This window comes from Lepisma saccharinum, chromosome 1 (assembly GCF_977018435.1).
Source record: "Lepisma saccharinum chromosome 1, izLepSacc3.1, whole genome shotgun sequence".
Taxonomy (NCBI): Eukaryota; Metazoa; Arthropoda; class Insecta; order Zygentoma; family Lepismatidae; genus Lepisma; species Lepisma saccharinum.
The window spans coordinates 92,952,013-92,965,767 of record NC_139229.1 but is presented as its reverse complement, the minus strand read 5'-3'; the positions used below and the strand labels follow the sequence as shown (position 1 = coordinate 92,965,767).

General features: G+C 37.7%; 1 protein-coding gene across 6 annotated transcripts in view; it reads right to left on the bottom strand.

Annotated features, from left to right (window-relative positions):
• stac (C2 and C2B_Munc13-like domain-containing protein staccato) overlaps positions 1–13,755 on the bottom strand; it is a 248,855-nt gene that overhangs the window by 5,514 nt on the left and 229,586 nt on the right. For all 6 annotated transcript variants that reach the window (XM_083134650.1, XM_083134651.1, XM_083134647.1 and 3 more), the window contains 6 exons: positions 13,044–13,118; positions 12,646–12,747; positions 11,119–11,334; positions 8,545–8,754; positions 4,665–4,983; positions 347–470 (listed from right to left, as the gene is read on the bottom strand). In XM_083134650.1, coding sequence (XP_082990776.1) covers positions 347–470; positions 4,665–4,983; positions 8,545–8,754; positions 11,119–11,334; positions 12,646–12,747; positions 13,044–13,118 — 1,046 coding nt within the window. The remainder of the gene's footprint in view (positions 1–346; positions 471–4,664; positions 4,984–8,544; positions 8,755–11,118; positions 11,335–12,645; positions 12,748–13,043; positions 13,119–13,755) is intronic.

Below are 13,755 nucleotides of genomic sequence, written 5' to 3'. Positions count from 1 at the left end.
TGTACCAGTTTCCTATGAATCAAGTCCACTTTGTACAACTAACGTAGCAACTTCTCATAAATGCAGATTTTTAAAAATGATTTGGCGACTTAAAAAAACTTTTCACACTCACGCATGTGTGTACTCATATGTTAGGAGTCATATTCAAACAATAACTGGTAAATGTCATTCCTTTCTGTACAATTACATAGTAAGGTCATTCGATAAGAATACATTCTTATATATATAATTGAGACTTTAAATTATGCTATAAATTCTGTCGCACCCTGTATGAACACCTGATCAAGCAGGTTCCCAGTCTCTCTTTGTATGACCCAATATTACAGCCTTCAATAATGATACTTACACTGTGAAAGTTTCATCAAAGAGAGGGAAAAGTGTCTTTTTGTGAATTTTTGTTCTTGGTTTCTCCACACCTTGGAACTTTTCCTGAGGGATGAGGTGGACTTTTACATATGGATCACAGTTACCTGAAACAAAAACAATATACACTACATTTACATGGAGCCCATATCTAAACGATTAATATACTGTATTTACTCTAGTAACCCCTCACTTCAGTTTTGAAGGGATGAAATTGAGATTAATTTTAGTCTGTACACTAATGAACCTGCACTTGCACTCATCATTTGTAATTTCTTTATCAACAGTATTTCTGGAGAGTTTTGTTAGCAGAAGTAACACAATTATTTAAAATGAAACCAAAACATCGTAAAACAGCTTCATGGAAAACGTGAGTACCTGTATTATTAAAACATCGTAAATCGAAAAATGTCACTTTGTACTTGCAACTGTTCCTCTCCGCTGCTATCAATAAATGAACTATATGAAATAAAACTGAAATTAGTGACAAACCAGGTAGTACACAAACTGTATTGCACATGTAAACGGCACTACAGACATTCGGATTTAGGTTATGACATGTTCGATATGTCTGCCATCTCTGGCGATGATGTGGCGCAGACGAACAGCAAAATTCTGCATGACCCGCTGAAGTGTCAAAACATCGATGCTGTCATGACCTCCTCAATGGCAGTTTTCAGTTCGGCAATGGTTTTGGGGTTATTTCTGTACACCTTGTCCTTAACATAAAATGAGTCACATGTGTTCAGATCCAGGGAATATGGCGGCCAAGCGAGTCCCCTTCCAGTGGCCTCTGGGTACCCCAGAGCCAGAATGCGGTCCCCAAAATACTCCTCCAGGATGTCACACACTCTCATGGTCCGATGGGGTCGAGCTCCGTCTTGCATGAACCACATCACAAACACTACCTGCTCTCTCAAACTTGCGAATCAAGGAACCACAATTTTGTACCAGACTGAGAATCGTAAGAATGAGAGGAACAAGTTTCTGAACTGAATCTTTTGGGGAGTGGAATCACAAGAACCGAATCTGAAAGTGGAAATGAACCAGTTGTTCATTTTGCAACCTTTTCTCTTGTAGACTCCAAAATGCACATAAATTCTAGATTATCTTCAAAATTCCCTGACATTTCAGTTTTCCAGATATGTAGCAACCCTGTTTAATATATGGGAAATCACTCATTGTATATTATGCAAACTATTAATACAACCTTTTAAACCTGAATTTAAGTAAGTTATTTAACTGATCATTCTCCATCACAGCCTTCTAACTGGGTTTTCTCCTCAATTGTACACAGGGAGGGTGAAGGAGATGTAGAAAAAGTGGCAGGTGGTTATTTAAGAACTACGGTGTTTGCTTATTGTTTCAAAGCTTCACCACATCCTCCTCTTCCATGTTATTACAAGGAGGTTTGCGTCGATAATAATATTTGTTTTATTAAGTACAAGTATCTATGCTCGGAATGTAAAACTGGCAACCCTGCTGCCCCTAGTGGGAGAAACATGTACCTTCTCTGGGAAGCCACGCCCCCTGCTTCTCGTAGCGGTCGAGGCCTCTCAGACAGCAATGCAGTGGTAACCTAGGCAAATTCCAGGAAAGGAGGTTCTCCACGAGGTCACATCGACCGGCAGGTGATCGGAAGCTTACTCCATGTATAGGATTTGACCGTATCGTTTTGACCCTTTTGCTTGGGGCATGGAATATTAGCTTGTAGATATTTTTTCCTTTCTTTTTTGTAACGACTGGTCCACTTTTTGTTGGATATTCAGTGCCATTACAGGCGGGCCAAAAATTTAAACGTTTCTACGAAAATGTTTCCGATCATCCTGACGTGCGAGAATAACAGTGCATATATTGAATTGACTGGATTATTTATATAATTGTGATATAAATATATATATATTTATATGTTTTCAATCAGATATGTTCTGCCTGTTAAACAGGGATTCGCATAGAATGTGCATGATATCAGTCTTGATGTAAAAGAAAAGGGAATAAGGGATTGTTTCTGATTGTATTGCATTAATCATTTTGTTATAATAAATTACCACTAATTCAAATTTCAACATTGCTAATTTTTTTTTTTTTTTGTTAACAACATTGTTAATCCGTTTAGTCGTCAGTCAAACTGTTCAAAAAAGGGGGTTATGCTAGCAGTGCTTTGTTTAACAGAAGTTTGATGGGAATAGTGTGTTCCAGTTAAAACCATTTCTGTATTTGCGGACTTGCTCGCCCGTGGGTAGACGACCACAAAAAGGTGGAACCAGTTATCCACTAATATGGAAAGGAAAGGGGGATACTGTAAATTTTGGATTTGGTACAAAAAGATCCATAGTATACTGAATTCAACATAGTGGCCTAAAAATCTCTGTGGTTTAAAAAGGTAACAGATTTTTGGATGAATTTTGACTATTTAACTCAGAGATTTTAGAGTTGAGTGGTTAAGAGAAAGAGGGTGGGAAGGTTGCGTGTGATTTAGTATATGCATACATTAATGATAAATGTTCAACATTTTTCCTCTGACTGGCCCATGTTGATGTGAGGTGGTAGTTAGTTTTTTTTTTTTGGCTTAAAACATAAGATTATTTCGATTCCTAAAATATTTTTGTTCCAATGCAACAACCATGTCACAGAACCCATGGCCTGCATGTTCAGTTCCACCACTGGCAACAGTGTTGACAAGAAAAAACTGCTTGTTCCTTTTGTGATGAATTAATTTTATTAATCTGCCACAATCTTTTCTTCCCCCTTCTTTTGCCTACAGCCTCAATGTTTTTCCCATTGTTAAGTTACACCACCTGGTGTGGTTTTTCAAAAACTTCCTCCTTTTCCAAGTGACTGCGTTCTGCCTTTCTATTGGCAGAGAGAACCTTTTTTCGAGTGATTGTTTTGTGTCCGCTTGCCCTACAGAGAACACAACAGACCCAGATTCGAGGAGATACTGACCGGGCAGCAAGAGATTGTACAGTTAGCTGTGGGTTGATTGCTCCGGATAGGTTAAGAGTATAATGGACTTATATTGTAGTATAGTAAGAGGGATCAGTTACATAGTTTCGATGTTGTGGAGTGTTGGATTGTCTATTCAGTTTAATTGTGTTGAGCGCTTTGATTTGTTGGTTTAGTGTTTCTTAGCGAGTCTTGTAATAAATTTGGTGGACGTGCCCTTTTTGTAATTTATGTGATCAAAACTCCCGTAATGTCAGACGGCGGAACCATTATCCCAGGTAATGTTAAACATTTAGATTATAAGTCCACTGAACGTCTCGAAACTGAAAAACTCATTATCCAATTAAAATCCAGGATTCGAACCCCCTTTTTTCTTACGTCAGTAAATTATAAGTTATTTTCCTTGAATTTGAGAATGCCAGCTGATTTGTAAGTGTGTTGAGAATACAATAAAACTAAAAAGTGAGAGCTTAGGTGTACGGTTTTGTTGTAATTGATATTGTTCTGTTGTTAGTAGTGTCTTTAAAATTGTGGATACAATTTACATATACTGTTCATTGTTATCAAAGGATAAAAATGTTAAAATAAATCAAGACGTTGAAATCATTGCTGTCATCTTATTTATTTATCGTTGTTCATAAGTTCTGTAAGTTTAGTGACAAAAGGTGTGCCTTTGGTTGGTAAGTTATGTATTGCATCATATGGTTTAGCGTATTTTCCTTTCCTGGTTGAAAATAACAATCTGTGTTCATATACGTTTTGGATCCTCGGAGAACCTCTGTGCCCCAGAAACGGTACGTAGAGAGAGGCATTGCACGCTTACGATTTAAACCAGTGGCCCAATCGTACCGCTTCTCGGAAGCCAGCCCTGTTATGTTGTGAGTACTATATTACATGCCCGAAAACTTAACACAGCGGGGGATGTACAGCCTTAGTCCTTTTGTTAGCAAAAAGTGTATCTGGTTGGCAGTCAAAATGTTGTTGATTTGGGTGGATCGGTGGTCGCCCATGATTTGGCCAATGCCTAAGTTGACTCAATAAAATTAAAAAGGCAAGGTTGTTAAACTTTGTTTCTGTCTGGCACTTGGCAGAGGCAGTGTTGCTACATAAAGGGAAATTTTATGAGAAATATCAAAATTGCCAGAAAATTTTAAGTTATCGGACTTCTGTGTTTGTTTTACTTGTATTCCTGCATTGGTGTTTTATTTATATTATATCTAATTCATCTAGATAGGGGTGTACACAATAAATAAGAATTGTTGCAGTAAACCAAGTCAAATATTCAGGATATGCCACTGCGGCTTTCATATTCCCAAAACAATCAAGTTATAACAATATAAAAAGTTCTAACTCACCATTGGAATCTGTTGCCTTCAAATTTCTCGCATTCATGATTTCTATTCGTAGCACATCCACAACAAACTGCAACTTCACCGTAAGCATGCCTAGCTCTGTAGATTCGTACGACTTCTGTTCTTCCAACCTCTCGACGTAATACTGATGCATCAGCTCCCACGTCTCCATTCCATGCAACCTGAGAAGGTTCTCGATTTTGTCCAGGATTTCCTGAGATCCTTTCTCCATCGGATGATCACTCTCTCCATGCTGAAAGAACTTCACGAGAATCCTCAAGGTTTCGTGAAGCTTTGAAAAGAATGAAGGCGGTCTTCTTTTCTGAAATTAGAAAATTATTTGTGTTAATGATAGGTGCAGTTATAATGAAGCCGATATATATAAGGTAACTGTAAAGTTCCCTGTGCATATTGCACCATGCCGTGAAGGCACAGTTAGAGAATGTGGGGGTAGGGCCCGATGCATTCTCAATCTGACATTTTAGTGGTGATCTGATCAGTACCATGCTCTGGCTGCCTTTACCCCTCCCCCCACCTTCAGGTACCCATGTATTTGAGTCTAGGTGAGCTTCAAAGGTGCCTTATGCAGGGACAAGGCAGAAAAATTCAGACCTTATATCACCCACCCTGGGTTTCCCTCATTGTGGTCAGATGCGCTACTGACTAGACCACTGTGGCTTCGAAGCACATGTGTAAATGGCCATCCTAATGGACACTGTCCAAAGAACACCAGACTGAATCCTTTTAACATGATTATGTATCTGGTTTATTGGACCCTAAAGCTATGGAAACACATACCTGTTAGGGTGCATATTAGGGTGGTTCAAAAAAACAATTTGTTTGAAATTTGTTTACAGCTAGTGCTAATTTTTGGCCAAATTGGCTCAATAATAAGTGTGCAAAATTTCAGCTCGATCGGTGCATGTCTTCAGGTGCCGCATCGTACCTAAAGTTTGAAAAAAATTGAAAAAATGTAAGTTTTGGTAAAAAATTTAAAAAATATTTTTATTCCCCTAGTGATGGCATTTTGCATGTAGATCAACTCTAAATGATGTAAACAACGCTAGAAATAATAATAATAGGCATTGCCGAACATCTTTAGGGGGTACTTAAGGCCTAAACTTAAACCAAAATTAACGAAATAGGGAAAATGTGTGTCTTTCTTTATTGAGTTTGTGTTAGTTGTGAAGAAATCAAGATGCATTTATTTTTGACAACAACTTACATCTTTTATAATGTGTTGTCTGCAGCTCTCCGCCTATTTTCGATTTTTTTTTTTCTTCAAAAATAGCCCAGAACTCACCACAAGGAGGTGGCTGCAGTTCCAGTTCTGCCCACCATCCCACCCATGCATATATTGGTGTTTGGTTTAGTTCGCTATGCAATGATCAGGCGGTTGCTGTATTCCTATGTAGTAGTTTAGTACTCTGTCTTAGTGAAAAACTTCGGAATATGGTCCAGAGACTTCAACGTTGCCAAAATAAACTTATGGCACTAGTCTTTGCCACACACTGACGCTGCCGCCTCCGTCACAAGCTTCACATGTCTTTCGACCGCTTGCGTATGAGCTGGAAAACAGGTGATGTTGACGTAGTTTTCTGCATCGACCTTAATCTCTGGCACTGTGAATTCTCAGGTGGCTTTCAGAGATGAAGATGTTCTTACTTTTAGGATTCTCCTCCAACCAAGTACCCTTATGTCTAGAATCATAATTTCTAAATTAAACTAACTAAAATACACAATTAAGTAAATAAGTAAAACTTAACTAAATTTTTAATATCAGAAATCATTGTCAGAAGATGGTTTTCCGGGTGGGCAAACTAGGCATTTTGCTGTACGACAGGATCGATTATTTTTCTGTACTTGACATCCATGCAGCGGGAAGCAGATAAAAGTCTCCACAGGTGTCTGTCTTCATCAACGCATGATGGCTTTTTTTTTTTTTTATGGAAAACTAAATAGGAGCATTCATGTTCATAATGTACTGGACGAATGCCTGCAGCATTTCCGATGGATTCTTCGTTGCAATGTTGAGACGTAGTATTCTATTGGCAACTGTCAGCCAACTGGCATGATGCAACTTCCCAGGATGCCTCTCAGCCAATCCAGCGTCGCTATCGGTGGTCGGAACCGCTTTGCAGATGCCCAGGAGATACCTTTGGTCAGAGGTTAGGTTCTCTTCTGTTAAGTTGTCAGTCCAAGACACTGGCACAGGCTGAATGCGTTGCACCGGCATATTCTCCCAGTCTTGTAGTGCCATTCCAATTGGTCCTGCGAACGTAGTAGGTCCAGTACCTTTTCCGTCATTTTTTTTAATGAAGTGCCGCAAGGAAAGTTCATTTGTGTGCAGAAGACAAACAAACCTTTGAAGAGACTTCTTGAGATAGTATTCCAGTTGGGCAGTTGACTCCAATTCTGAGGCGAGCTTCCAAACAGACTTTTCTGGCGACGTCACCATTCTTTGTTCAACACGCTGCAGAATATCAGCTCCTAACACAGAAGGGCACCCTGAACGTTGTCTGTCATGTACTGACCCAGTTTGGCGAAACCTTTGCACAACACGAAAACTTGAAGACTTATCTGGAGAGGGAGTAGTCGGAAACTTGGCACCAAATGCTTCTCTTACGCCAGAATATGACTATGTTCGGATATATTCTTCAACAATAAACACTCTTTCCTGTGTAGAATATGGCATTTTGAAAACACACACACGATGATGTCAGCATAAGTAGACACAATCTGGAATGCAGTTCGTGGCAAACAGCAACCACCTAAGGCACAGAAAACATAACAATTGATACCCTTTCTTCTGTACCCACATTTCAGGGTTGCAAGGTGTATGTAATTTACTGCATATGTTAGAGAATAACCAACTTTCTCCTTTGTCGTTCAAAGTGCCTTAGTGTGATAACCTGAGGTGAAACACGTCTGTTAGTGACACGTGACAGCAACAGTGTTGCCAGTGTCCGTAATATTGTGAAAACCGATTTTTGGAACATTCCATTTATTCCCTTGTGCAATGTTTTTTTAAACTTCGTCAAAGTTCCTTTTCTGTCAAATTCAATAGATGGCCATCCAAATTGTTCATTGGTATTGTGAAATGTTGCAATAATTTACCTCAGTGAGTTCTGTGCATCAACACACACGATTTGCAAAACAATTTTTTTCGCCTTTGGCAACACTTTGCTTATTTGTTATTAAAACATGCATGTTCTTACATATGTTTGTCTCTAAATTTTCCCAATATACAGGGCATTCTCTTGGCAGAAAGAGTTTCTTCTCATTCCATTTCGCTATTCTGTTATACGGTCGTAAACACCGGGTTGCGTGACTTTTTGGACACACTGTATATATATTCAATACATTCTGGAAATAAATTACTTTATCAAATAACTATTTTTGTATTCTTATTTTTCATAACTTTTCTGCCTCTGGCTAATCATGATGAGGATGAATGATTATTTGATTAAACTAATGAAAGGACACTCGCAACTTTAGGGCTTAAACCCAAGATTATCAGTGGAGAGATGGTGAGCTCAATATTCAATCTAGACTCCAAGCAAACTTATTCAATAATTAGGCAGAGGCAGACTGAATAAAATCAGTCAATTGCCTTTCATCACATCATTCATATTTGTGATGGACCATTGAAATTATAGCAAAACAAGTAAGGTATTAAAAACTGTCCAACCTTCATTGTGGACAGGTCTCAACAGTAGATATGCCAAATTTTCTCGCTGTGTAATGTAGAGATCGCCTTGTTCATTGCACCATGCCATGAAGGCAGAGAGCAAAGGTAAGGCTCCATGCTGTTTCTAAATCTACCATAGTGGAGGTGATGTGATCACCACCACTCTCCATTTGCCTATAAAGTAATATTTACCTCCAAGTTGCTTTCCACCAATTCGTACATGACGTGTGACAAATTTTCCCAAATGATGGACAGTATCCTGTCAAAGTTCTCTGCATTGAGGTCAGAGTGGAGAGTGATGAGATTGTCATCCAAATACTTCATTAGCCTATCAATACTGTTATTGCCAAGGTTTAGAACTTCTGCTCCTTCCAGTAGAAACCTATGAATAGCTGGTGTCATCTGGAAAAAGAAGAATTACTAAGTACCAATGAATCTGAGAGCCCACCTGTTCGAATCTAATTTGATACATGTATCTTGTGATTCCCTCGCTAGAGGCCTCAAACTTTTGTCTATAAAACTGCCATTTACTTAGTTTGTCTTGAAATTTTGTATGCACATACCTTGAACAATGTAAAACGGGATCTAATCCCTCGCAATAGGTTTGGACTCTTCCAGCGACCTTCATTTGTTGTGTTCCGTGACAATGCATCTTGGTAGTGTTGGCTTGAATGTATAGGGATTACAATGTACACAATCGAAGAGTGCGTGTTCCTCGTTTCTAAATAGTGGCAAACTGGTTCATTTAAAGCATGTCAAAGGGCATTACAGACCGAATTTCGTGTGAGACATGTACCTTCAAAGTGTTGTATCCAGAAATTAGTAAGAAAGTTAGAGATAACGGGAAGTCTTGTCACGGAGCATTCAGGAGGCCGGAAAATGACTGAAGAGACAAAACAAGATGTAAATGAGCGATTACTGGCATCACCATCAAAAATCATTGTGAAGACTTACCCAAGAAACTAATCTGTCCCATATTCCACGTGGATTTGTGGATTACCAATAATTCAACCAATATATATATCTTTACGTGTCAAAAAGCTGCCAAAAAAACAAAACTACATGCTTACCGCAGGTCATGTGTTCAAGAATTGCAACTGACAGACCATGAAAAACATGTGGGGGTCTGTTCATGGTTTCAACATTTTCTTACTCGGAATCCTGGGATTTTAGACCTCGCTTGGTTTACGAATGAAGCATGGTTTCATCTGAGTGGCTATATAAACTCTCAAAAATGGGTATATGGGCAGAAGAAAATCCTCGTAAATACATGAACAGCCTTTGCATTCTCAGAAAATTGGAGTGTGGCGTGGATTGTCTCATAGGCGAATTATAGGCCCTATTTTTTTTTTAACAAACAGTTAACACTGAAGTCTACCTGGGAATATTCACCGAGTTTGTCAATCAGTTAACAGATGAACTAACTGATGGATATTTCCAACAAGAACATGTCACACTTCAACAACAAGAACATGACACACTTCAAATGTCAGGATGAGAGAAATTAAAAGTTTTTTTTGGAGACCGAATTATATAAAAAAATCTTTGGCCACCAAGATCTCCCAATACACCCCACCCAACTTCTTTCTTTGGGGCTTATTGAAGGGAAAAGTATACAGAAATAAACCCCGCACAATCGCTGCTCTGAAAGAAGCTATATGTCAAGAGATTGATTGATTGATTGATTTGTTGTTTTAAGTCCACTTTATGCACAGTAAGGCTAATTGGGACTAGACCTACAGTTTAAAGTGGGATCCGAACCACTGTGCCAGTGCCTCCAAAGGGTATCAAGAGATTGAAGCCATTACAGACGCCACTTTAAGAAAAGTATTCCAGAATTTGGATAGACGTGTACAAAAGTGCTTGCATGTGGAAGGGGGCCATTTTCAGCATCAGATACGAGCAGATCCCATTTTACATTGTTCAAGGTATGTGCATACAAATTTTCAATACAAACTAAGTAAATGGCAGTTTTATAGACAAACGTTTGGGGCCTCTAGTGAGGGAATCACCCTGTATATGTAAAGCCATATTTTACTTAATAAATAAATTATGTTTTATTGATTTTCATGCTACAAATATTAAGACATATTCAGTGGTAGGGGGTACATTGTAAACTCTAAATTCTTTGATCCTAACTGTACCACTTGTAACTCTATCCCCTCAAATAATCACTCGGCTCGGCACCCAATCACCAGCAGTTACTGCCAGGCAGTACACCCTTTTCTCATATTGGTACTTTGGTCAGTCTCCATCCACCCTGACAGTTTGATTCAAGGTCACGGAAACACCCTGTATTAAATTCAAATGAGTTGAAAAAAAAAAATCACACATGATTGAATGTCATTTTGTTTGATCAAAAAATACCATTTCTTTCATTAATATGTTTTCCTACTTACTCTTCTTCATTTTATGGCCCTGCTTTAGATCTTCAGTCTAAATTGACATTTTAAATAACATACCAAATGAATACAGTGTTACTTTATCATTTGGCACACACAGGAGATGTACTATGTAGAAATCTCAGCGAAAAATTCAAGCTTGACCAGGACTCGAAGCAACAGCAAAAAATCAGGCAAAGCCAGGGCTGGCTTGCTAGCTCAGTTGGCAGAGCAATGGAACAGTATGCCAGAGACCCGGGTTCGAGTCTTGATCTAGCCATACTGAAATTTCTACAAACTACAGGATTATTTACTATATATATACAGAAGACAAACCTCTATTAGAATCTCTTCAGAATTATTTCTACAAAGGAAAAAAAAATACCTTCTCAGCCACAATTTCTAGAAGTTCTAGGATCTTATTCCCTACAGTTTCTACAGCATTATCTATTACTAGCTGCAGGGTTTGCCTGCAGTGTTCTGCTGCAGAAGGACTCCTGTAGTCTGAAAGTGCTGTTATAATTTCTTCCATCCCAAGTTCATTAATAAAGGGTTGTATGGACTGTTCCACATAATCGATGTTGTTAATGGCAAGACACCACTGTATAAAGAAAGGAAGAAATACAGTATTAGGATAAAATATTAATAAAAAATAAACTCAATACCATAATTTACTATGATCATATTAATGTATTTTATGTTTTCAGTACATTCTTCAATTACGGAGGTCTACCTTACTTTCACCACCATTATTCTGCATCTTAAAACCATATCCTATTTTCTGAAGGTGTATTGTTAAATGTGAATTGTAATATATATTACCTACTTTTTTTTTTTTTCATGCAGCTCTTCAAACAAACATGACCACAGGATATCATCCAACACTAATAAAGCTGACAGTAAAACAAAAAACTTGTGTTAAAAATCAACCCAGAACACACAAACAGCATGATAAAAAACACAAAGTTTTCCCAAGCTTTCGATTCAATCTCTGAATCATCATCATCAGGGCAGGTTGAGTGACAACGAAGTGGACGTGGTTAAATTGCACCAACGGAACTTTGTGCTGTTTATGTGCTTTGCGTTGATTTTAACTGATAAATCTATTATATCTAAATATCTTATATCCTAATATAAGCAACCTATCAAGGCATACAGTGCAACCTTGGTATTATGTTTTTCAGGGAACCAAGCTGTAAAAACTAAAATGCAAGAAAATGTAAAATCGGGATTCCTCTGTACTTTATTACTCAATCACCTACAATAAAACTAAGATATACTAGTGACACTATGGAACAATTTAATAGATAACATGATGCAGCATTGTAAACACAGTTGGAATATTGAGATTTGCTGCAACTCTTTTTTAATTATTTGAAATTAATAGGTTACAAATTAGAACAAGGAACACAGACATAGTAAATACTCATCTTGATATTTATAGTCACATGAGAACCAGGGGAACATAATTCCCAAAATGTCTCTCCTCTGAAAGTTCTGCTTGGAATCAGATCAACATACATCCACTTCTAATCCTTAGCAGAAAGGTTGAGTCGTGTTATTACCAGCTTACAGACTCTTTTCGGGAGTCAAAACCTATTCCTAAGAAGACATTATTTCGTCTCTCCTGTAACTTTGATAAAGCGGAATTATGTTCCTCTGTTTCTCACACAATGTTATGTTAGTTCTAGTTTCTTCCATATATTACATTGTCTATTTTAGGAATGGACAGATATGGAAATTTTAAATTTTATTAACACTGATCAAGCACTGACTAAAGACTGAAATATCTGTTATAGACTCAAGTCCAGAACCACTCTTACATTAACTGAGTTACTTTACATGACAACTCTATATTTCAAGTGTCTAGTACAATTCTAACGTTTCAAATAAATCAAATGACCAACAATACCTCATGCGTAACTTCAAATTTCCTCTGTGGTCCACTTTCTCCTAAACCATCTACTCTTTTGCTCATTTGGTCAGCATAGAACACACAACAGCGACAAATGTCCTAAAACAGTAAGAAAAAGAACATGAGTCTACACTATTACAACATGAAAAAAATATTTAAAAAGCTACTGAAACAATGCATTATTTGTTTAAGTAATGTAAAGATATACAGAAATTTACAGCATAAGTGAACAATAAGACCATAATCAGACAAATTCCTAGTTTATAGTACATTCTTTGTATTCTTAGTACATTTCAGCCAACTGCAATGATATTAGTGGGTGTGGGGAGGGATTGGTAAAGAGCAAATAGCTAATATTATGAATCGCCATTTTGTTATGAAAATAACATACTTACGTCAGTGATTTTTGCTACAAAGGTATAAGATCCTTCTACATCAGGCCATGAGAGCTGCTTCCAAAATATCTTAATCTGAAAGAGAACAGAATGCTTTAAATAACTAACTCTTGTTTATTAAAATGCTGTAATGTTTAACAAATTGTTGAACTTGAAAACTCTTAAAAGTGTTAACAGATAACAGTGATGATTGCTACCCCATGACAAGCTGATTGGTAGACCTTCAACATCAAACTATTCTTGCAACATCGAGTTTCATTACATCATCTCTGCCACAAACTGGCAAGTGTATTCACATCATGTTTTTATATTGTTTAAAGTGAAAGAAAGGGAAAATGGCTGGAAAGATTATTTTTTGAAAAATAAAATAAAGACAATGCATGGCTCTATGCAGAAAGGCGATTTTAAAATTTTACAAGTGCTGCAAAACATAAGTTCATGAAGTTTCCATTCTGTTATGCTTTGTTTCCTCTTTCCCCACATGTTGCAACAGTACATTACACTGATATGGACAGGCCCGTAGCCAGGAATTCTTAGTAGTGGGGGGGGGGGGGGTGAAGTCAATCCTAGTGGGGGCAAATTTTTAATATATTATGTTGCATTGGCAGATATAGCAGGGTACAGAGGGGCACTTGCCCCCTTCCTCCAAGTGATAAGTAACAGGAAAGGGATGATATAGATATCTTGAAACTCAATGAACAAAAAAAGTTCG